Source organism: Trichosurus vulpecula, chromosome 7, assembly GCF_011100635.1.
Source record: "Trichosurus vulpecula isolate mTriVul1 chromosome 7, mTriVul1.pri, whole genome shotgun sequence".
Lineage (NCBI taxonomy): Eukaryota > Metazoa > Chordata > Mammalia > Diprotodontia > Phalangeridae > Trichosurus > Trichosurus vulpecula.
The window spans coordinates 157876064-157902025 of NC_050579.1; the positions used below are offsets into that span (position 1 = coordinate 157876064).

The 25962-nt window shown below is 37.4% G+C and overlaps 2 protein-coding genes across 4 annotated transcripts in view; one reads left to right on the forward strand and one right to left on the reverse strand.

The window, feature by feature from the left end:
* Positions 1-11785, reverse strand: part of CEP57L1 (centrosomal protein 57 like 1) — an 84395-nt gene extending 72610 nt beyond the window's left edge. For all 3 annotated transcript variants that reach the window (XM_036768790.1, XM_036768788.1, XM_036768789.1), the window contains exon 1: positions 11530-11785. The gene's annotated coding sequence lies outside the window, so the exon portion shown is untranslated. The remainder of the gene's footprint in view (positions 1-11529) is intronic.
* A 169-nt stretch (positions 11786-11954) lies between these two features.
* Positions 11955-25962, forward strand: part of SESN1 (sestrin 1) — a 123697-nt gene continuing 109689 nt past the window's right edge. The window contains exon 1 of the mRNA XM_036767013.1: positions 11955-13466. Within this exon, the coding sequence (XP_036622908.1) occupies positions 13188-13466 (279 nt within the window). The 5' untranslated portion in view covers positions 11955-13187. The remainder of the gene's footprint in view (positions 13467-25962) is intronic.

Below are 25962 nucleotides of genomic sequence, written 5' to 3' on the forward strand. Positions count from 1 at the left end.
GAACATGAAGGCAAAGCAAAAAGAGAAAGAAAAAATCCACTGATCACCACCTGAAAGAAATCTCAGGAGGAAAACTTACAGGAATATTATAGTCAAGTTTCAAAGCTCTCAGATTAAGGAGAAAATACTGCAAGCAACAAGAAAAAAAAACATTCAAATATCATGGAGCTACAAAAAGGATTACACAAGACCTGGCAACTACTATAGTGAAGGACTATAGATCTTGGAATGCTATATTTCAGAGAGCAAAAGAGCTAACTTACCCAGCAAGGTTAAGTATAATCATGAATGGAAAAAAAAAGGACATTTAACAAATTGAAAGACTTTCAGTTATTTGTGACAAAAATAGCAGAACTTAAAGGAAAATCTGACATATTAAATCCAGGAGGTAAACATTAAAGATTAATTATAAGTGACTCAATAAAGTCAAACTATTACTTCTTATATGTGAAAATATTATCAGTACTCTTATGACTGTCATTATTTTGGTAGTTTGAAAGAAAGGTTTGGGTTGAGCTATGCATGATGGGGTGGTTCTAAAAAAATAAAACTGGGTAGGGATAGACAAAAAGGATTAATCTCATACAAATGAGGCATTAAATATTATAGATTTTATGTCATAACAAGAAAAAGTTCAGTGTAGTACCTTCATGATTCACCAATTTTCTCAGGATAACACTTTTGTTTATTTATTTTTTTGAGGCAGTGAAGGGGTGAAGTAGATAAACTGCTGGATGTAGAGCCAGGAACACTTGAGTTCAAAGCCTGCCTGAAATCTCTTAATCTCTGTTTGTCTCAATTTCCTCAACTGCAAAATGGTGATAACAATAATGCTCCCAGGGTTCAAATGTGATTATATTCGTAAAGTGCTTAGCACAGTGCCTGGCACATAATTGGTACTATATAAATGCTAACTATTATTAATATAATTTTTTTTATCTTGTACAATACCTTGGCACAAAAGTTGAATCATGGAGTAGCATTAGTATCTGGGAAGATTGCAAAAATATTACCAGATATTAATTTTGCTTCATGATAGTGAGTTACATGACAGTGAGCTGCAATCGCTTGGCAACAAAACAGCTTTGTTCTCTTTCTATTAGTCGATTTTACGAGCAATATGGAATCGTAGAATTTTATATTCACACATATACATAATATGTATTACAAATAAATGTTTATTCAATGGAGATATCATGTTCAGAAAATAAATTTCTGAAAAATTCAAATTAACTACTTTTCTGCAGCTTTACAATTAGCTAATTTTTGTTGGACAGCCATATCTGACTTTCTGGACACTTTCTCTTCCCTGTTTGACATTCTTATGTTGTGGTTCTCTCCTCACCTGTATAATTGATCCTTCTTCATCCCCTCTTTAGATAATCATTCTCCTGGTCTGCCCCATAGGCCTGAGCATACCTCAGGGCTTGGTTCTGGGGAGTCTTCTCTTCTCTCTGTACTCACTCGGTTCTTTCATCAGCTTCCCTAGGTTCAACTATCATCAACTATACAAAAGACTCCTAAACCTCCATATCCAGCTCTCAGTTCTCTTCTGTGCTCCAGGTCTATATTTCCAATTGTCCTTTGGACATCTCAGAGGTGTCACAAACTCAATATATCCAAAACTGATTCCTATATTTCTGTCAAGGGCATTAATATTCTTCTAGGCACCTAGACACCAAAACTAAGATTCTTGACTCTTCATTCTCATTCATCTCTGTAGGTGCTTAAAATGCTTGTTCACTGGTTAGTCAGTTATAAATCTTGTTGATCCTAATTCTACAACTTTCCTCACTTTCCTTCACTCTTCTTCATTCCTCCCACAACTTACCCTAAGTCAGCTTCTCATCACCTTTTATCTGGACTACTGCAATAACATTTAAATGGCTTCCTTGACTTCAGTCTCACAGTCTTCAATCCATCCTACAAAGTTGCCAAAGTACTCAGTATTACCAAAGCACAAATTAAACCATGCCATTCTCAAGAAGTTTTAGGAATTCCTTATCACTCCAGTATGCTCCAGTCAATTTCATGCAACTCTGTATATACTATGTTGCATTTCCTGCCATCACACTTAAGTATATTATTCTTTATGTCTGAAGTGCTTTCCTAATCTCTACCTCACAAAACTCTTAACTACTTTCAAGGCTCAACTCAAGATGACAGGACTGGCAAAGTTTCCATTTGTCAATAGCTATGTACTCCAAACTCTCCCCAGTAGAATGTAAGCTATTTGAGGGCAGGAATTGTCTTATTTTTGTTTTTCTATCTTCAGCCCTTAGCATACCACTTGACACATAATAGGTGCCAAATAAATGCTCAATGAATTCAATTTCTAACATTATAATAAAATATGAAACCTGAAAGCCAACTGTCAGAAACTGCAAACAATGGCTCACTCAGTCAACTGCATTTACTTCTAAATATCTTTTGCCTTCTAACAAGAGCCTAGGCCAAGACATAAGTACTTTCTGATCATATTAGCAAAAACTATTTAAATTTATGCACATGTAAAAGATACTAATGCTCAACAACTCTATTTGACTCTGAACTACCAAAGAGTTGGAGCAATTGTCCTTTCCAAATCTATTTATGCCACATAGCATCAATGAGTCAACACTGTATCTTGCATCAGAACACTTGTCTATAATGAGATGGTTAGATTTGTTGGTCTTACTTACAGCTCCAAATTTACATTCCTATGCCAACGATCTATTTTCTGTTTTAATTTCACAACTCATAATTCTCATCATTTTTGCTGGTATTCTCAATGATGGTCATAATGGCAGACTACCACCAATATTTTACAATATACTGGGGAAAATATGCAGAGTAATTAATTACTAAATAATGACTCATTCAAATGGCAGATGTAAACAGAAAAAATATTCAGCTGTTCTCACCGAGCATCATCCCATTCTAAATGTTCTTACAAATACCTATGTTGACCATTAGCATCTTCTGAATTTTCTGAAAGACCAGACATTCCTCAACATCCACTTCATTGTTATAAATATTGGCCATGTGCTATGGCATAAAGAAATTACAAATGTAAAAAGGCAATTAATTATTGTAAACATCTTTTACAGGTTAAAATGCATACAAATAATAAAGGAAACAAGATTTATATCTAAAAATAAACTAAGTGATGATATCTTCAATAATGAGCGAGTCAAAGAATGAATTATATAAACAATACATAACAATAAAGAGAGTAACAATGAGGGGACATGCAAAAACATATGGGATGTGAATAAAGCAAGAATTCTGCTTAATTTAGTTCTCTGAATAACAAAGTAAAAAAAATAGATTAATGAACTGAATGTGCAATTAATAAGACTAGGAAATAAAGTAGTAAAACTAAAACAAATATAACAGAAAAAATCTTTAAAATTAGAGAAATCTTTTATTAAAAAATCAAATAAACAAGACTGAGAGCTGATTAAAAGACAAACCAAAAATAAAACATTAGCCAACACACTTAAGAAAAAAATAGGAAGATCATGTTATCCAAATGAAAAAAGTGAACAAGACGAATTCACAGCAAAAAGCATATAGATTTGTTAGAAATTACTATACATAGCCATATGCCGGCAAAATAGAGAATTCAAGGAAATGGATGAGTATCTACAAAAAAACTACCTTTAAAGTAAGCAAACAAGAAACAGATATTTTAACCAAATCTCAAAAAAAGTAACTGAGCAAGCCATAAATAAAATGTCAAAGGAGTTGAGAACCTGGGCTAAATAGAATTATAAGTAAGTTCTACCAAACTTTAAAGAGGAACAAATACTGATGCTACAAAAATTATTTTCAGAAATAGAGACAAAAGACATTCTACTAAACTCCTTTCATGAATCTAATATGATCCTAATTCTCAAAACACGGAAAGAGAAAACAGATAATGCCCAAAGGACTATGAAAATGTGCATACCCTTTAACCCAGCAATATTACTTCTAGGGCTTTATCCCAAAGAGATCATAAAAATGTACAAAAATATTTATAGCAGCTCTCTTTGTGGTGGCCGAGAATTAGAAATTGAGGGGATGCCCATTAATTAGGGAATGGCTGAACAAGTTGTAGTATATATAATGGAACACTATTGTGCTATAAGAAATGATGAATAGGCGGACTTCAAAAAAACCTGGAAAGACTTATATGAACTGATGTTGAGTGAAGTGAGCAGAACCAGAAGAACACTGTACACAGTAACAGCCAGTGTGGGAAGAATGACTTTGATAGACTTGGCTCTTCTCAGCAACGCAAGGACGTAAAACAATTCCAAAAGACTCACGATGGAAAATGCCATCCATATCTAGAGAAAGAACTATGAAGTCTGAATGCAGAGCAAAGCAGACTATTTCCTTTATTTGTTTTGTTTTTTTCTTTCTCATAGTTCCTTTCATTTGTTGTAATTCTTCTATATGACATGAGTAATGTGAAAATATGTTTAATAGGAATGTATATGTAAAGCCTATATCAGATTGCACGCCATCTTGGGAGGGATTTAAAATGTATGGAAGTGAATGCTGAAAACCAAAAATAAATAAACTTATAAAAAAGACAAAACAGATTAAACTATAAACCAATTTCATTAATGCATATATATGCAAGATTTTTAAACAAAATTCTTTAAATGAGATTGTAGCAATAAATTTAGAAGCAAAAAAAACCCCAAACAATTCAATATGATCAAGCAGGATTTAAACTAGGGATACCAGGATGGTCCAACATCATGAAATCAACTTCTCACCTCATGCCTGGACTACTGATACCCTGCTGGTGGGTCTGCCTCCTTCAAGTTTTTCCCCCACTCCAATCCATCAACCATTCAGTTTCCAAAGCGATTTTCCTAAAGAACAGGTCCATCCATGTTGCCCTCTACTCAATAAACTCCAGTGACTACCCATACCACCCAGGATCAAATACAAAATCCTCTACTTGAGATTCAAAGCCTTTTATTACCCAGGTGCCCCCTCTACCTTTCCAGTCTTTTTATACCTTCCTCTTTGTCATGTACTCTTTGATTTAGGAACACTGGCCTCCCTGTTGTTTCACTAACAAGATCCTCCATCTCTTGGCTCCAAGAATTTTTTCTGGCTGTCCCCCATTCCTAAAATATACTCCCTTTTCATCTTTGCCTCCTGGTTTCATTCAAGTCCCAAATAAAATCTCCAACCTCTCTTAAGTCTAATGCCTTCTTTCTGATAATTATTTACTATTTATTTTGTACTTAGCTTATCTTTGCATATTTGTGTTTGTTTTCTATTCCATTATGTGGTAATTACCGGGAAGGCAGGGCCTGTCTTTTGCCTCTTTTTGTAGCCCTAGCTCTTAGGACAGTGCCTGACTATAAGAAGATAAAATTATCCCTAGTGGAAGATAATGATATACTTAGAAAACCATAGAGAAACAGTAAAGCAAGATAGTTCCTGGCTTGAATATCCTATAGTCACCTAAAACTCAGCATCCCAAGCAAAACTCATTATGTTTCCTTAAAAAACCCATACTTCTTCCAAACTTTTGTAATTCTGCTGAGAGTACCACCATTCTTTCTAATTATCTCTTGAACTGTTTAAGAAGTGCCAAAGGGGTCATGAGTGGAAAAAGTTTAAGAAGCCCTGGTCTAGGGTTATAAATTCAGTCATTCTCAGCTTCTCTTTCTTCATCTCAAAGGTCCAATCAGTAGCTCTACTATTAAATTGCCACCCCCCCCAACAGCTCTTGCAGCTGTTCACTTTTCTCCATTTATTCCATAAAAACCTAATTCAGGCTCTTATCACCTCTTTACCTTTTAATTGTTTTTCCTACCTGCAATCCCTCATCCCTCTACCCTCCACATAACTGTCAGAGTGACTATTAAAGCACACATCCAAACCATGTTACTTCTCTGTTCAATAAGCTCCTCATTACCTCTAGGATCAAATAAAATGTCCTCTGTTTGGCATTTAAAGCCCTTTACAATCTGGCACCCATTTAGCTTCTGAGGAGTATTGCATATTATCTGCCTTCATGAACTCTATGATCTCCAGCTAAATTGATCTTCTCGCTCTTTCTTCACAGAACATTCCATTGCCTGTCTCTGTACCCTTGCATAAACTATCCCCTCATGTCTGGAATGCAATTCTTTTTCATGTCTGCCTCTTAGAATTCACAGCTCTCTTCAAACTCCAGTCAACACATGCCCTTTATGAGGCCTCTCCTGATCCCCTACTAGCTTGCTAATGCCCTTCTTCTAAATTATCTTGTATTTTTATATATATATATATACACACACATACACACAAATACGCACACACATATACATGTACATGTATGCATATATATAAAACATATATTTTATTTATTTTATCTAGATGGAATTAAATGCTGCCTTCTCAGAGATGGATGAGCTATCCTGCTGGTAAACCCTGTGAAGTTTTCATTTTTCATTTAGCAGCTTCTAAATTTCCCCATCATTTTCATCAAACCAGTCTTGGTGTTTGCAAGTGTTCCGACCCAGATGAGGAAATGCAGTTCTATACACCAAATCTCTGAAAGCTACCCATTCCTTTTCTGCTCTACTGCTGCCAACTGTGTGTTGGCTCAATTTTCCCTCCAAGTTAGCAACAAATTGTTTCTGCTCAGAGAAGAGCTCTAGTTTGTTGACATTAATTCTTCTGGTAGTCATCAATGAATGCTGAAGCCACTGACTGTTTAACTCAGGTTGAAGTCAATCCCTCCCTAGCTAAAGCTCCAAAAGCTGACTGAAATTTTCCAGGTTATATGGCAAGAGGAGATTATCCCCCAGGAGTTCAAGGATGCTTCCATTGTCCATTTCTATAAAGGTAAAGGAAATAGATTGTTCTGTGACAATCACAGGGGGGTCTCTCTTAGTTATTGCTGGCAAGATTCTTGCCAGAGTCCTCCTTAATAGGCTGATTCTTCACCCGAAGGATCTGAGAGCCAGTGTGGCTTCAGAAAGTGCTGAGAAACAGTTGATATGGTGTTTGCTACCTGACAACTCCAGAAGAAATGCCAGGAGCAGAACAAAGGTCTGTATGGAACATTTGTAGATCTGACCAAGGCCTTTGATACTGTTATTCGTGAGGGCTTATGGAAAATTATGTCAAAATTTGGTTGCCCAGAAAAGTTCATCAGCATCGTTTGTCAATTTCATAACCGCATGCTTGCCTGAGTTCTAGATAATGGACAATGTTCTCACACCATCCCAGTCACCAATGGTGTTAAACAAGGCTGTGTGCTTGCTAATATGCTAATTTTTAGCATGATGTTTTTAGCCATGTTGTCAAATGCTTTCAATGAACATGGCATCAAGGTCAGCTACAGCACTGATGGTAAATTCTTCAACTTGAAAAGGCTACAAGCCAAGATGAAGGTGGAGGGAGTGTCAGTACGTGATTTTCTGTTTGCAGATGATTGTGCACTCAATGCAGCCTCTAAAGCTGAGATGCAACAAAGTATGGATCAATTCTCTGCTGCTTGTGCTAATTTTGGCCTAACAATTAACACCATGAAAACACAGGTGTCCATCAGCCACCACCACATCATCCATACACGGAACCATTGGTTCCGGCAAATTAAGAAGTTTTGACTGCTATGGATAAGTTCACTTACCTTGGCAGTGTACTTTCCAGGGATGTACATATTGATAATGAGGTTGACACATGCATTGCCAGAGCTAGCTCAGGCTTTGGGAGGCTCCGAAGGAAAGTATGAGAGAGAAGAGGTCTTAAGCTGATTACCAAACTGAAGGTCTACAGATTTGTGCTGCTGACCTCATTGTTGTGTGCCTGTGAAACCTAGAGTCTACCAGTGCCATGCCAGAAAACTAAATGCTTCCATTTGAATTGTCTTAGGAAGATTCTGAAGATTACCTGGCAAGACAACGTACCGGCACCAAGGTCCTTACTTGAACTAAACTGCCAAGCATTCAAACTCTGCTTCAGACAGCTCAACTTTGATGGGCTGGCCACGTTGTTCAAATGGAAAATGTATACTTGCCAAAAAGACTATTTTATGGAGAATTCAGGATGAATGTTCACGTGGTGGTCAGAAGAAGTGATACAAGGACGCTCTCAAGGTCTCTCTCAAGAATTTTGGAACTGATTGTGTTCCGAGTTCGTATGGGCCTGATCAGCCACAGTCAGACACACTGAATCTTGACTCAAGCTTAGTGATATCATTTTGGTCCTCTACAAGAACAAAGGGCAACAACCAATGCCTTTCTTCTAAATTATCTTGTATTTATTTTATATCTAGTTTACAGATATTTATCTATGTACATGTTGTTTCCCTGTTAGAATATAAAATTCCTAGCACCTAGGATAGCGGTTGACACATATTAAAGGCTAGACAAATGTGTTGACTGATTCATGGTTTCAGTAAAGTAGCAGGCCACAAAATTAGTCCACAAGAAGTTATCAGCATTTCTGCATAGTGATAATAAAAATCAGGAAGAAATGGTTAAAAAAATCATTCAAAATAACTACAAAATTATCTGGTAGTTAACTTACCAACACACTCATCATATTTACATAGGTTGTCATAAAATTAGACTCTTAAAGTTTAAAATTGCACTAATAGTTTTAGGATATCCTGTATCACTACAACTACAAAACATTTTTTAAAAAAGGTAAATAACCAGAGAAACAGCCCCTGCCATGGATAGGCCATGCCAATGACAATATCATCTAAACTACAGATTTAGTGCTACCCAGAAATAGAACTAGGCAAAATTTTTTTTTATTTCATTTGTAGGGGGGGGAAAAGGTCTAGGATATCAAGGGACATAAAATAGAAAAGAAAGAATGAAAGGGGAACAGCATAACCATGCCTCAATATTATAAAATAGTAGATATCAGGCCTGGTTAAAAAACTGTTAAACAGATACAATAAACAGCAAAACTGTTCATTGGGAATATATTTGCTTCAGATATCATTGACAAAAATCTGATATCTAAAATATACAGGGAACTGAAATAAATTTGTAACACCAAGAGTCATTACCTGATAGATAAGTGATCAAAAAATAAGAATGAAGTTTCAAAAGAATTGCAAACACTGGGAAATAAGATATACAGGCAATGGGGGATAGAAATCTATCTTGCCCTACAAGAAAGTAAGGGGAAAAGCGATGGGGGGGGGGGTGATAGAAGGGAGGGCAGACTGGGGAACCAGGCAATCAGAATACATGACATCTTGGGGTGGGAGGGAGGGGAGAGATGGGGAGAATATCTGTAACTTAAAATCTTGTGGAAATGATGAAAACTAAAAATAAATTTTAAAAAAAGATTAAAAAATTTATGGAGAAAAAAAAGAATTGCAAACTATTGTCATTTGAAAATATTCTACAAATTACTACTAATAAGGGTAATGCAAATTAAAATAATTGAGTTTTTATCTTACACTGTGCAAATAGGGCAAGGTGATAAAAAAAATTAACATTGTAGGTAGCTAGGTGGCAAAACCCTGCCCTGAAGTCAAGAAGATTCTCCTTCCTGAGTTCAAATCAGGCCTCAAACACTTACTAGCTGTGTGACCTGGGCAATTCATTCAACCATATTTCTTTCTTTCCTCATCTGTAAAATAAGCTGGAAAAAGAAATGGCAAACTACTCCTGTATCTTTGCCAAGAAAACCCCAAATGGGGTCAGAACAAGTCAGAAAGGACTATAAACAACAACAATCAGTGTTGAAGAGGCTGGGGAAAGATACACTGAAGTATCCTAGGCAAGCTGTGAATTGACTTATCCATTCTGGCTTTCAACATGAAATTAGCAAGAAAAGTAATTGTCTATACTGTTTGAGTCAGCAATCCCATTATTCCTGGGAATACATTCAAAGAGACACAAAGGTCCAAAGTATCCCTAAACATTCACAGGAATCTTTTGTGGTACCAAAGAAACAAAATGGATGCTCATTGATTGGAGGTTTGATAAATTATGGTACATGATGAAACACTAATTATTGTGTAGTAAGAAATAACTAATATGATACATTTAGAAAAACATAGGTAGATTTGTATGAATTGATGCAAAGTGAGATTAGCAGAACCAAAAAAAGATGCATACAATGATTTGGTTTTTGTTATGTGCATCAATTTGTTATGTTCAATAGTTCATTGCTATATGGGATAAATGAGGAAATTCCTTCTACCAAGGCAGACTGAGTTAGAGTTGAGAGGTTAAAGCACTTGCCTAGGGTAACAAAGTTAATAAACATCAGCTGTAGGACTCCTGGTCTTCCAGACTCTGCCAAGTAGGCTCTCTAGTCACTACTCCAAGCTACTTCTCATTCATTATGATTACAACAAAGTGAAAAGATCACCAAAGAAATGCAAACTCTGAGTAAATGAAAAACCAGTGATAATCCTGAAGAAGAGAAATATTTTTTTAAAAGAATATTAAGGTCCCGAACACTTTGGGCACCAATGATGGTTAGCTTTGGCAGTGGGTGGGCACAATTACTCAGTAAGTTAGGGAATGTTAAAAATGTCACTGGTTCCTAGAATTTTCTGATTAGTAATATGCTAAATATTAGTTTTCATTGATTTTTTTTTCCTTTAGGTTGTGAGCTCCTTGAGCATAGGACGGTCTTTTGCCTCTTCTTTTAATCAACTGAGATGATATTTGTAAAGAAAGCATTTGGTCAGTGCCTAGCCCACTTCTAGCTATTATTATTGTGTCCTCAGTGCTTAGCAGTGTTTAGCATTAAGTAGGGCAAATGAATAAATAATATATATAGTATAATTATACAATACACCGTTATATAACAAATGTCATATATATACGCCTATTACATAATATATAGTTACAATATCTACAAATAGTACAAATACATATATGTAATTTGTTTTCCCTTCAATAGTAAACAAGCACTGAGTGCACATATTATGTATAATACATATTACAAATCTGTATTATTGATGTGTACACTTATTTCTGTGTATATATACATATACACACATATTTTAAAAGACAGTTTTCTCTTGCACTAAAATTCTGAGATACAGTATATACGGGCTCGTTCGGGATAATGCTTTTATTTCCTTAGGGCCTACGTATCAGCTGTTTTTTTTTTTTCCTTGAGAATCTTGAATCAGATTTTAAAAATCCAGTTCACACCTGCCCAGTAATTTTTCTTTCAATAATAATCGGAGTCCTCCTAAGTGGAGGTCCCGGGGGTGGGACGTAAGAGTAAGTTAGAGAACCTGAGAAGGTCTCGAAAAAGGTGGAACTCAAATAGGAGTGCCCCGAGTTGAGAGCCAGTGGGGACCTCATCTCTCTCTCCTTTCTCCTTCCTAGGGAGGGCAGTTTCCGGAACGTCCTGGGCTGGAGCCCTCCCAGCCAGATGGGATCTCGCTGCTGTATGAACTCTGTTACCTTCCCTCTGCCCCACATCCAGCTCTCTCAGATGGGGCCATCTCCATTCCCCTCACAACTACCGAGAGGAGCACGGAGAAGCTTTGCCACGGCTGAGGTCGCCCCCCAACTCCCGCACAAACGAGTCCGGCGAGTCCAAGCTCACCTGGTTCCTCTCCGCCAGACGGTCCTCGCTTCCTGAGAGCCGTTGGAACTCTAGGCAGTGGGCTTCCTAGGCAACGCCGCGCTTCCTTCTGGAGGATGTAGTTCCGGTCGCGCGAGGCAACCCTCTCGTAACTTCACGAGGACTACACTTCCCAGAAGTCATTACGAGGGCGCCTCCTCGGAAACCTAGTGTTATTTAAAAATTGAATGCCTGTCGCTGTTTAGGAATTATCCTAGCGTCTCCCTTATTTTTTGCATTGCCCTTTCCTGTGCTATGCTAGGCTCAGAATAGACACTTCTCCTTTCTTCGTTTTCTAACTTCAGGCGCAGCTAAGGCCAGGATAGGTTCTCGCAGGCGGGAAAAAGTCTAGGAGCTTAGTACGCATGCGTCCCGCTTCTTCCCTTTCAAGACTGCCCATGCGCGGTAGTTCGCATCAGTTGGCCGCCGCGTGGGCTTAGGGGCGTCTAGTCCGGGACGGCTGGAAGGGCGGGGCCTTCTCCAATGGCTTTTCCTCCGCGGGTCCGGTCCGCCGGGGAGGGGAAGAGAGAGCTGGGCCGTAGGGGCGGCTCCCAGTTTGTGCCGGGCGGAGAAAGGGGAGGGACTGGACCGTCGCGGAGGACCCCCTTCTACTCCCCTCCCCACTCCCGCCCTCTGGGCCGGTCTCCGCCGATGGGGCAGGGCGAGGGGGCGGGCTTTGCGCCTGGGGCCCAGCAGCAACTCCAGCTCACTAGGCCCTGTCGGGGGTCTGCCGGTGCCTCCTGGGGCCGCGGGCCTTTGGCTCCGTCCTTGTCGGGGGGCGGGGTAGGTGAGAATTAGGCGCTTTGGAGGGGGCAGAGGGTATCACCACCGTGCCAGCAGCAGCACCGCTTCTGGCGTAGAAACAAGACAGAGAGAGACGGGACGACGCCCCCTACCCTCTCGGTCAAGCAGCTGCTTTTCCTGCTTCTCTAGGATTCGAACCAGGAGCCCGGGATCGGAGGGACGCGCGCACCGTTCGCCCTCCCGGGCCCGCCAGCCCACCGCTCTTCCCCAGCCGGAGAGCTGGAGGGAGGAGTTGCGAGAAGGCGGGGCCTAGGGAGGAGGCGGGGCCTGCAGAAAGGGCTGAAGAACTAGGGGTGGTAGTGGGAGAGAATTCCCCCCCGCCCCCCACGCCGAGGGAAAAAAATCCCAACAACTCCCAACTGACAGGCGAGCTTTCCTCGCTGGCCACTGTCTTGGGCAGAGCACGGATTTGACAGCTCCCCGGCGGGAGGACGGCCGCTGAACCCGCCGGGCAGGAGAGCGAGCTTTCCTGGCTCCTTCCAAAGACCTCAAACCCAGGCGAGATATTACGTGGTCTGCTGGTGCCCTTTGCCCGTTATTTTTTAACTCTCTTCAGAAAAAAAGACCTTCCTTCCAAGACTGCCTCTTGTTGGAGTGAACTTTGTATAGTAGAGCATCGGTTTCAGAGACTCCGCCGTCTGATGTTTTCATTGTCCCCAAAACGAGTCTGCGATTGACGATTGAAATTCTATGGTTGACCCCCAAACTTGAGCCCAAGCCAAAACTGCTTTCATCTCTGGGTGCTCTCGAGGTGTTTTTGGTGACATGTTGAAAAGAGACTGAAGATTGGTCGGGGGGTGGGGGGCGTGGAGAGGAGAAACCCAAGGACGCTGAGGATGGCTGAGGGGGAGAATGAAGTTAGGTGGGATGGATTGTGCAGCAGAGATTCAGCTACCAGAGACACAGCGCTGGAAAACATTAAACAAGCGATCTTGAGGAAAACGGAGCCTCTTCGTTCTGTGAAAGAGCCGCCTTATCGTTCATCAGAACCGCTTTTAAATGCTGCCTCTTGGGATGGGTTCAATAAAATCCTTGCTCGTCTGCTCATGCTTTCCAAGCGGTGTCCCTTTAAAGATGTAAGAGAGAAAAGTCAATCTATTTTGAAGTGTGTCCAGGTAAGAAAGCACGTTCGTGCCCATTATTTTTCTCTGGTAACTGGAGGGAAAAGGGGAAGCTGCTGTTCCTATTAATTAAATCCATACCTCAATTTTCGTTTAGGGCCATGAGTTTCTTAATTTAACGTGTCCGTAAACTTGTTTTAAAAAATATTTTGATGATTATTTCAATATTATTTGTTTCCTTTGTAATCCTATGTACTTCCTAGTGCATTTAAAAACATTCAGAAAAGGAGTCCATAAGGCATCATCAGATTGCCAACTGGGTCTATGACACAAAAAAAGTTAAGAACCCCTGATTTGAAAGAATATTCTATGAAACAAACAAACAAGAAAAAAAAATACCGTAGTTGTATTGCCTGGATTAAAATAGAAAGCGGCTATTGTGAACTCATTACATATGTGTGTATATAAACACATACTAGTGAATTTTTTTTCCAACTGTATAAAAGTTACTTGTTGGTAATTACAAGTAAATACATGCTTTCCCTTATATCCATTTTAAATTTATATTCCACCTTTGTTATGAAACCTGCCCAACCTGTTTTTAACATTACTGAATACTGTAACCCTCTCGTTTAAAAATCCGTAAAATAATAAAGATTCACCCTTTCTGAATTCATTTTTTTTCTACTTAAACAGTAGGTGAAATAGTACTATTTTCTGCTCTCAAAGGAAATTCATTTTCCTCCAAATTAAAGGTTGCAAGGTCAGAAGACAATTCATTTCCTTTTTTCTCCCTGAAAATTAAAAAAAAAAAACAAACAGTATTAATTGTGATAAAGGGGCTTAAATTTTTCACTATATAAAACCAAATTAATGACTATTCTGAATACTTTGTTTTGTGCTGTTCTTTCTTTTTCAAATATACTTTGTTGTTAAATTAGTTGGAAGTTCAGTAGATTAATATTATTTTCTATCCAAAAATGTGATTGGTCTTCCTCATTTTCAGAGAAAGTGCTTAAAAGGCTATTTTCTATTCAGAATGTATAATAACACATATATAATAAGTGAGTGTATACACATATATATGCTAGTCATTTGTATTCAAGAGTATTTTGCAAGCAATTGTATGCAATAATCCATGTATACAGTATGGTTAAGGAAAAATGAGTTTTCTAGATAAAGTAATATCTAGCTTTTATATAAATAGCACTTTAAGGTTTTGCAAGTGCTTGACAAATATTAACTGATTTTATCCTCATCACATCCCTAAGAGGTAGATGCTATTATAGATAGTTCTTGTTTTACATAAATTCTCATGCAAATTCAGCTTTGCTTAAAGAATCTTCAAAGAAATCTGCATTCCAAATAAACCCTATTAACTTTACTATTTAGTATTGTGTGCTCTCCTCCCCTCCCCGCCCCATCAGAACAAACAAACAAATAAACAAACCCAAAACAATCCCAAAGTCTCCAAGTGAAAGGATAATACGAGGAGAGAATGTCCCTACTGAATAGGGGCTTGGCTTGAGACCTCCCGCTGAAAGAGGAGACCTTTGCCCTCCTGTGCCCACGCATCTGTCTTCTATCCCAAGTCTTCTGTCTGTCAGCACTTAGATACACAAGTCTGTCCTCTTCTGTCTCCTGTCTTGCCCAATGTGTCTGGGCAACCTCCCACCACCCCCCGCATAGGTTGTGTATTTGTCCTTCTCTCCCTTGTCTATCCCAAGCCCCCATGTGTTTCTGAACCATGTACTGGCCCTCTCCCTGCTCAAGTGACCTCTCCCTCCCTCCCTTCCTCCCTTCCCCACTTCAGAAAACAATGATAAAGGGAGAACTGTCTGTATTATTCCCATTTTACAGATGAGGAAACGGATGTAGACAGAGGCTATGTGTCCTGCCTAGGGTCACTAGTATCTGAGGCCACATTTGAACTCTGGTCTTCTTGACTCCAGGTCTGTCCACTGTGCCACCTAGCTGCCCCAAATGTATCATCTTAACTGCTTTTATGGAAACCTTTCTAACAAGTCTTCTAAGAGAACATTGAACAATCGGTGGTCACTTTATGAGTCAAGACTATCTTTATGAACAGCTCAAGGCAAAGTAATTGCACTGTTATAAAATGGTGCCCTTAGGGGCTGTCTGCCCTATTGTTAAATATTCTTATGCAGTTAGGAATTATTGTCTGCTTTTTAATAATTTTTCTTTTTTTCTTCTTCAGTTTCAATTTTTGCTGTCAACTTATACCTTTATCATTGTCTTCTGATTTGTTAGTGGATTGAGCTCTGGTCTGGGAATCCAGAAGATTTCTCGAGACTTGAGACGTCTCTTCTTGGCCTTAGATGCTTACTAGCTGTGTGACCCTGGGCAAGTCACTTTACCCAGTTTGCCTCAGTTCCTCATCTGTAAAATGAGCTGGAGAAGGAAATGTCAAACCACTCTAGTATCTTTGTCAATAAAACCCCAAATGGGGTCATGAAGAGTCAGACATGACTGAACAACAAAAATTTCTTGTAGTCTGTAAAATCAGATAAGCAAGTTTGAGAGGCTCGCCTCAGAATTACTTGCAGAAGAGCTTTACTGTATGGGGTTTATGATGGATTTTGATTTCTCAGAAGTTTGTTTTGGTCCAGACCTGTTATTTCATTAGTGTAGGGATCTTATTTGTTCAACAACAACAATAATAATAATGATTAAGATTTATGTAGTACTTTAAGATTTGCAAATCACTTTCCACAGATGTCCTTTGTTCCTCTGAACACAATTCCAAGAGGTGCTACTGTTGTTTCCTTTTTATGGATAAGGAAGCTGAAGCGGCTTGCCCTGGATCATCTAACCACTGAGTGCAGATCTTCCTGACCTCAATCCTCATTTTCTTTCCATGATGGCACCCTGGCCCTAATGAGCATTTATTAAGTACCTGCTATCTTCTGGGCACTGAACTAGGTGCTGGGGATCCAAGACATAAATAAACCAGTTCCTGCTCTCTAGGAACTTACATTCAATGGTGGGGAAGCAGCTTATATAGAGATAAATCAATACAATTCAAAGCAAAGGAAAAGTAGATCAAGAGGGAGGAGCAACTTGGAAGATCATAAGATAGTAGATTTAAGGCTGAAAAGGACAATCATCTTTTGTAATCCTCTCATTTCATAGATGTGGAATCTGAAGCCTAAAAGGGTGAAATGAGGATAGGCTTTATGTAAGAAGTAGAACTCAAGGTGAGCCTGGAAGGCTTCTAAGAGGCAAAGGTGAGGTAGGAGTGCTTTCTAGTCACAGGGCCCAAAGTCGTGGAGATCTGTACCAGGAACAGCAAAGCAGGTCCATGTGGTTGGAAAGTAGTGTGGGCAGTGAGGAGTAACGTGAAATAGGCATCCAAACAAGAAGAGCGGCAACTCATGGATTTTTGTGCATCACAAAGTGCTTGTCAGAAGATAACTCTATAAAGCAAGTAGAGTGAGTAATCATTAGTACAGATTTACAGATGAGAAGCCATGTAATCTGACTTGTATTTGACCAAAATTTTCATCTAAAACATCTCTGACAAGTGGTCATTCTGTTTCCATTTGAACGTCTCCCGTGAGGGGGATCCTACCACTTCGCAAGGCATCCAATTCCACTTTTGTACAGCTCTAATTCTTAGTCTGATCTTCCTCCCAGTTTGTCTTCCTCTCTGCAACTGTCACGTGTTAATCTCACATATAGAAACTCCCTCTATAGATACAGATGGTAACTTCTCCGCATTTATATTATGTTGCTTATGGTTAAACAGCTGGTATGTGCAAGAGGTTAGGCTGGGAACCCCAGTCTCCTGACTCCAAGTCAACATTACCTCTATTCAGTATAATTCAGAAAAAAGGTAAAATTTATTTTAGAATATTTGTCTGCACATAAAGAGATAGAAAGCTTTCCTTCTAGGGGTGGCATCCTTCTTGCTGTACATCTACTTAAATTTCTGTGTGTAGTTCAGACTTCTATTCAGAGCTACATTTTACCAGTGTTTAGGTACCCAAGCAGTTCTCCCCAGTAATTCACAACACTAACCAATTCTCCTTAAGTCTTTCCAGTAGTGAACACCACATCCAGACATTAGCTAAAGTCAGGAGGTATTTCTCTCCTGATGCTTCTTCTTTCTATCTCACTATTCTTCTTAGTCTTCTTTGCTGGATCTTCATCCAAGTCATGCCCACTAACCTTGGCTGTTCTCCAAAACTCTGTTAAGTAAATTAAAAAAAGGATATTTTAAGTCTCACTACATGCCAGACACTGTGCTAAGACTTGGGAATACAAATACAAGCAGAAAGAAAAACAGTCCCTGCCCTAAAGGAGCTTACATTCTAATGGGGGAAGATAACATTAAAGGAAACTGAAAAGGGGGTTGGGAGAAAAAGATAACCATGGGGGAGGGATGATAGAGAATGTCAGGAGAATTGGAAATGGAACCAGGACAGGAGTGTAGATGTGGTTGGCCTGAGTATTTTCCTTAAAATGGAAGTACTAGAGAGAGCTAGCCAATCATAGGAAAAGGGCTGCAGGGGCCTCTTCCAGTGTATGAAGTCTAGGAGTGGGATGAACTTTTGAAAGGAGGAAACTTCTGTGACATAGAAAAAAGACCAGGAAATTCTAGGTTCTCTTCTTTTTTTTCCTTTTGTACTGTCTCACTTATTGATCTCATTAGCTTCCAATTATCATCTGTATGCAGATGATTCCTGGATTTATATATCTAGCCTTCAGATATGACTGATTGCCTTTTGGTCATCTCAAATTGGTTGCTCCATTGGCTTCTCAAACTCAACATGTCTTTCCTGCCACCCCTACCCTGCTTTGAAAGCACCCTTCCTCTCTTCCAGACCTCCCTATTAAAGTGAAAGGCACTACTATCCTCCTAGTGACAAAAGCTCACAACCCTGATGCCATTTGTTATTTCTCACATATCCAGTCCATTGACAAATCTTGTCATTTCCACCTTCACAACATATACAAGTCCCTTTCTCACCATTTTACTTAGCCATCACCTTATTTCAGTTCCTCATCACTTCTTATCTGGACTGCTGCAATAACCTAATAGATCTCTTTGCCTCTACAACTTTCCTCCAGTCTAATCTATTCTTTGTGCAGCTGCCAAGGTGATTTTTCTAAAGTGTAAATCTGACTATATCATCCCTATACTCACTAAACTCTAGTGACTGTCTCTTTTTTACCTCTAGGATCCAATATAAAATTGTCTGTTTGGCGTTTAAAGATCTTCATAAGCCAGCCTCTTATAATCTTTCCAGGCCTTTATGCTTTACTTCTTTCCCTACACTATGTGTGCTAGCTACACTGGCCTAATTGCTGTTCCTAAAGCAAGACACCCCATCTCCAGTCCCTGTGTCTTTGAACTGGGTGTCCTCCATGCCAGGAATCTTCTCATCTGGAAGCATCTTGACTTTGCTGGGTTTTGTCAAGTCTTGGCTCAAAATCCCATCCTCAAAGGAGACCTTTGATTAGCTACTAGTTCCTTCCCACTCTGAGATTACTTGCCATCTACTCTGTAAATATCTTGCCCTTACCCTGTTAGTTACTTGTTGTATGCCCCGTTAAAATGTGAGTTCCTTCAGGGCAGTAACTTTTTACTTTTCTTTGTATCCCCAGAGCTCAGCTTAGTGCTTGCCATATGGTAAGAAAGTTCTTAATAACGGTTTTTTTAAAGTCCATCAGTCATAATCAACTAAAGTCAGTGAATGAGCTGCATATTTAGTATCTCGTGACTTCATATTTTTATTCTCAGCCTAATGATTTAACCCACCCATCCATTAGCTTAAAGTGCTTTACGTATATCATTGATTAACAGATAGCAACTCCAGTCAGTTGTTTTTCCACTTTAAAGTTAGGGAAACAGACTCAGAGAGGTACTGACCTGCCCAAAATCACATAGCTAGTATATGGCAAAACTTGTACTCTAGTCTCAACTTTGTTACTACTTTGGACTAGTCACTTTAAGCTCTTGGCCTCATTTTGTTTAACTGTAAATTGAAAGGTTAGAATATCACTAAGGTCCCTACTAACTTTGAAATTCTGTGATTCTAATTGACTATAACACTGTCTGAAAGTGATTTAATTTTAGACAGAAAGTCTTATTTAACAAAGTGCTTATCAGGTTTTTTTTATAATGCTTTCATATGCCCTCTATAGCCCTAAGAAAATTGCAAATTCAGCCTATTTTCAGATATAGTCACCTGTCAAGTTGTTGAAACTGTAGCTGTAAAATGCCAGTGGCTCATGTATATAACTTTGTTCTTAACATCTTAATAAGTACGTTTCGGCACATCAGAAGCTGATCCTATAAACTATATTGTACACTGTAAAAATATCTTGTTGCAAGTTAGAGATATTTTTCAGAGAAGTCCAGACTTCCCTTAAACTGGTATTTTTTTGATATCTCCACTAGTTTTGGTGAGGCAAAGCTCATATTTGTGTTACTTCCTAAATTCACTGCAAAGGATTCCTTGGTGATTACTACCTGAGAGCTTCATTAGATTTTCAAACCAAGCTTCTATGTACTTTCATATATGTTAGTCAGTATTTTTCAGTTTTCTCTTTATGCTGCTTTTTAATTTTTTACAGTATGATACACAAATAACCAGTAGCATCAGAGACTTCTCTTTACTTACCTATTCTTAAGTATCCTTTCTTATGCCTTCCTGACTTTGATCTTTCCTTCATTTCTTTACTTTTTTGGGCCTCAGGAGAAAACCATACTCATGCTTTTTAAGTTAGGTCATGCTTTGAAAAAGTAGAAAAAGGAAATAGAAGGAATTTTAATTTTCCAAAATAATTGAAGAAAAAAGTTTTTTCTTTCTCGTAAGCCCAGAAAGCTTGAGGATGTATTTATTTACTTTTTAAAAATGACATTCGTCAGCTCTTTATCTGTCAACTTATTAGATAATAAGTTGTAAGATGCAAAAGGGCATTGTCTCCTTTCCCCTATTCTGTTCCTTTTAGGAGATATTGAAATGTACTTGACAGGATCACTGGACCATAGAAATAGAATCAGAAGGAAAATTAGAGATCATCCAGTCTAACCCGTTCATTTTACAGATGAAGAAACGAAGCCCACAGAAGCTAAGTGACTTGCCCAAGATCACATAGGTAGGAAATAGTAGAGCTGTCATCTGAACCTAGGTCCTCTTGACTCCAGGTTCAGTGCTATCCCCACTTAAACTGTGCTTTCTTAAGTTTCTGATATTTAATTCCTTTTATGGTACACATGAATATTTGGAATGGCATTGATAATAGTATGGATATTGGGAGTGATATAAATTTATTATCACTTTAATTATTCTGACTTCATTCCATATTGCTTCTACCAAGAATGAGTGGTTATGGATGAAAGTGACATATTAAAAACTTGGTTCCCAAGTTCTGATTATATGCCATTGTTCCAATTGGTGTGTTCCTTTGCTAAAGTTTGTAGAGAATAGTTTGATTTTTATTTAAATTCTTTTTCTGGTCTTGAAAATGCTTTGTATCAGTTAAGTAGTCTTTTCGTCACTAACAGGATTAAATAAAGGATTTATCACACTGCTAAATTATGTTTTTCCTCTTTTTTTTCAAGTTAGATCTGTTCTCTGTGATTAATCACTAGAAATTTTAAGTTATTTTTTGATAATTGTGAAGGTAATATGAAGCCAATTTGAGAAAATTCTGAAGCAACATTAGTTAGCCCAACCACAAAGTAGTGCCCATACCCCCAAACTGTAAAGCTATAAAAGATTTTAGACAGTAATAGACAAAGTATAATGTAGCATCCTTTTAGATGTAAAGCCCAATGAGATAAAATGGATGAAGGTTTTAGAAGATACACATTATAGCTAATGTTTTTTTTCATACTTGTTAAATTCTAGGTGTGCAGTTCTACCTGTAAACTACTTTTAAAATTATTTCTAATGTTGATAGATTAAATTGAATTTGAAAGGATTTATGAAATTCGCTGTAGAAAACACAATGCCAGTAAAGATAAAGATATCTTTAGGTGTTATATTTCAAACTTGCTGCTGTTTTTAGTAGTAAAATAAAATAAAAGGGAGGAACATTTTTATTAGATTAAATGATTACTTGGATAATAAAATTGTCTCTTTAAAAAAACCCCAAAGCCTTACACTTTTACCTTCATTAAAGCAAATGTTAAATTGATGACGAATTATACTACCTAAACCACAGTTCATACTATAGATGTTATTTTGTTAATATCTTTTATTTTCATATCACCTTAATCTGTGCCATATTTTCTAATAAAGAATATGCAGTGTTCCATTTTGCATTTTCTCATCTTTTCTTCAAGGCCAAGTTTGATCATTGGCATTCCAGTTTAGTTTTTGTTTTTTCCACTTGCATTGTTGTCATGCATATTGTTTCATTGATCCGTTTATTTCCCTTTGCATCAGTTCAAATAGTCTTCCCATGCTTCTTTATATTCTCCATATTCATTGTTTTTTATAAATTAATAGTTTTATTTCATTGCCTATCACAATATTATCATCCATTCCCCAATTGATGGACATATACTTCGTTTCCAGTTTTGTATAAAAGTGCTACATGTAGCTAATTACTTTCAACAAGAGTTTAGAAACATTTGTAAATTGTCAGGCTTTTCCGCATTAGGATTCTTTTTAAAAAATGTGTCTTCAGTTTAACTCCTTTGATCCACAAGGTTAAGATAATTTTAATAGTATAATATTCAGTAAATCCTAATTAGTCTGCTATTTTATTTAAACACTTTTGTCTTTATTTTATATTCCATAAGTATTATATACAAGGATTTTAATTTTATAAATGATTTCACTTTCTGGCAAGTTGGCAGGTGTTAGCTATCTAAAATTGTAACTGAGTAATTTTTAAATACTACTCATAGCCTAAACATAGCAAGACATTCTTCCTATCATGTGAACATGCAGAAGTTTAAGGCATGCAGAGTAGAATGGGGACAGGTGGGGGTGGAATGTACAAAGTGGTAGATGAGACACGTACTAAAAAGAAATATCTAACACTTTTAAAGTATCTTAATAAGAAAATGGTTCATCTCAGAAAACAGGAGCCAAAAATTTTTGATTGTGACTAAATTGACAAAATTATTCCCTTGTATTATTTTATTCTAATGTCTAAGTCCACCAATTTTGGCTCACAGAGTTATGGTTGGAGGAGACCTTAGAGTTAAACCTTCTCATTTTACAGATGATGAAACTGAGGTCCGGAAAGGGTTAGTAGTGTCTTAGCTAAAGTTACGTAGGGTAAATACATGGTAGAAACAGGATTTCAACCCAAGTTCTCTGGACTCAAATCAATATTCTTTCCACTGTTACCATCTTAAATTCCAAAATAAACCCCAAATTTATTTATACTTGTGACAAAAAAGTTATAAATGACAACTAATTAAAATTTCTCCCTGTGGATAAATTGTTTCGATTCACCAAGAGGCTATAAGTCTCACTTGCTTTTAATGGAAAATCCAGTGAAAGAGACACTTTTAAAGTTTATCTTTTTAAAAATATCTATATTCTATTGTCCAATTTAATTAGAGCTATTTGAATGAATTTGAAGAGTATTCTAATTTATATCATCAGTTAGTCCAAGTGGTCATTGACTCTTGTGACTTTAACTTGGCTGAATATCTTTGCAAAAATTAATACTTCTCACAGTAAATGTTAATTTTAAGGGTTTTAAATATCAGAATTTTATAAAATCTCAAAATGTATTAAATATTGATTTTTCAGTGAAAACATTTTGTTAATATATGATGATTATCTAATTCACAACTGAAAACAATATTTATGCCTATAATTACTTTTTACTATTTTAAAATTCTAACAAGAAAAAGATGCAAAATAAATTAGTATATAGGATACACTGGATAAATTTGAGTTAATCAGAAGTTTATTTGGTTCTGTTTTATAAAATTCCCGCTTTTTAAATGAAATTATCGACTAATACCTTCAATACTTTTCTTCTGTCAAACTTGTAATTGTATCAAGCTGTCACTAATTATCAAGCTCTTTAAATGATCTTGTGATGTTTAATGATCTTGTCATCTCAGTTGTATTCATGTTTCTATTTGGTACTTGCAGCCATCTATTAAGAGAAGCTTCCTTCAAATGAGTATATTGCTTCCAGAAAAGATTTATGTGTGTATGTTTGTATGCATATATGTATACATATATGTACATATAATTTTCTCTAAGCCAGAAAAGTGTCAATAGTATAGAATTTTAGTCTTATAGCAAAATTTTATCCTTTTAGTATCCTAAGCTATTGGGAGCTTAGTTTAAGGCATTTGAGAAATGAATTCTTTCAGGCAACTAGGGTAATAATAATTTGTGAAATTATAGCTCAAATCATTTACAAGCATTCATTTGTTTTGAGTGCCTCATTTGTACTCAGGGGAGTAGTTTGCTGACAAGACCTGGTTTATAAGGGGGAAAACAAGCTTCTTCATTTTGAACATTCAAATTATTTTTTATTTAGTGGATTTTATGAAAGGTAGCATGGTGTACCAGTTAAATAGTTTAGTGTAGTGTAACAGTCATAGGCCTAATAGAATTAGGATCCAGACATTCTGATTTCAAATTGTTGCTCAACTGTTCTAAAGACTTGTGATATTGGGTGTTTGACATCTCTGAGAATTTGTTTCCTAATAGAAAGTGCAGAAAATACTACCTGCCCTGCTTTCCTCACACTTTTTTTTGATAATCAAATGAGAGTTTCTTTGAAAATTATTGTTGTTTAGACATTTCAGTCATGACCAGCTCTTTGTGACCCCATTTAGGGTTTTCTTGGCAGAGATACTAGAGTGGTTTGCCATTTATTTTTCCAGCTCATTTTACAGCTGAGGAAACTGAGAAAAACAAGGTTAAGTGACTCCTCCAGAGTAACATAGCTAGTAAATATCTACAGCCAGATTTGAACTCAGGAAGATGAGTCTTCTTGACTCCAGGCCTGGCACTCTATCCATTGTGCCACCTAGCTGCCCTAGCTTTGAAAATTATAATGTCTTATATATGTAGGTCAAATATGTACATGTTCATGTGAAAACAAAACTACTTATTCTCAATACTGAGTCTTCCTCATAGATTCTTTGCACCATTTTCAAGAAACATTTTCATCTTTTATTTATATATCCATGATGTGGTTTGAGATGGCCAAGCACTTGACCTGTTTTGTCTACTACCTTCATCTTATTCTTGCATGATTTTTTTTTTAACAGAGTAGGATGCAGAGCCAGGCTGAAGCAGTGGTGGCCCAATAGATATGTGTGGTGTATAATTATTTTTGTTTTCAGTCATTTGCTGTCCAGGTGCAGGAGGATTCATCTCCCAAGGATGAGAAGACTGGGTAGCTTCACTTTCTACTAAATAGGTCAGTCTCAGCTTGGATCAAAAAGGTGTACTGTTGCAGTGAATAACAGATGGCCATTTTGGACACTGAAGGAAGAGTTCCTTTTACTCAAGGCAGGCAGCCACTGCAGAGACCAGCATGCTTAATTAGAAATATTATTCATGTGGAGGAGATACGTGGAAAATCCACTTGCCCACTGGTAGGCAGTGTGATACTACTTTTTAAACCTGGGGCAATGTCATATTAGCAGAAGATTTAGAGAAAACCAGTGAAAATGAGGTTTAACTTAGTAACACAGAAGCATTGATGGCATATGCATTGAGGTATTTTGTACCCCTCTGTTTCTTATGTCACTTCAGGATTAGGCTGTCTGCCTTCCAAGAACTTGCCTAGCTAAATACAGAGGTTCATTACTTTGGGATTAATTCTTTGGTCATGGCAAACCATGAAACAAAGGAAAACGCAAAACAGTCCTCAATCCCATATGGCTCCCTTCTGCTTCTTCAGTGATGGGTGGCAAAGTGGTAGAAAATATCATATAGTGTGCAAAGAATCACTCAGTTTTTAGAATATCTATAAACAAAACTTAGTTGTTGGGACTTTACTGGGATCCTTATCTGATGACCAGTGAGTAGATACATTCATTGTAGAATTAAGTCACAACAGTCTTGACATGTTTGCTAACTACAAATCTCAAAAATGAAAGGAAGTTTTAGGTAGATAAAGGGAAAGATGGCCTATAGATTTTTCTTGTAGAGGTGAATGAAGAAGTAGGTGGAGTTGATTTTATTGTGTATCCAAAGGCAATAAGAATGCCATGTAGTTACCTTATACTGGAGGGCTTATGATAAATATTTGCAGGAAAAAAAAAATCCCAGCATCTGTTACAGAGGATAAAATAGAGAAATTCTACAAATAACTTGTAAAGACCCTCCAAATTAACTAAATATTCTTTGTTAATAGGAAATAATTTGTTACTCATAGCCATTTCTAAATCAGCCTTCTATATATAATCAGACCTCAGACTTGTTAGAAAAAAAAGAAAGAAAATACTACAAAGCTAGAAGAAAGAATAAAAATTTTAAAAAGGCTGTGCAATTAAAACAATTCGAGTGTTATTGATACTGAAAAATGGGAACTGGGTGGAGGAAAGAACTAAAGCATTCATTATTAAAATTTAATA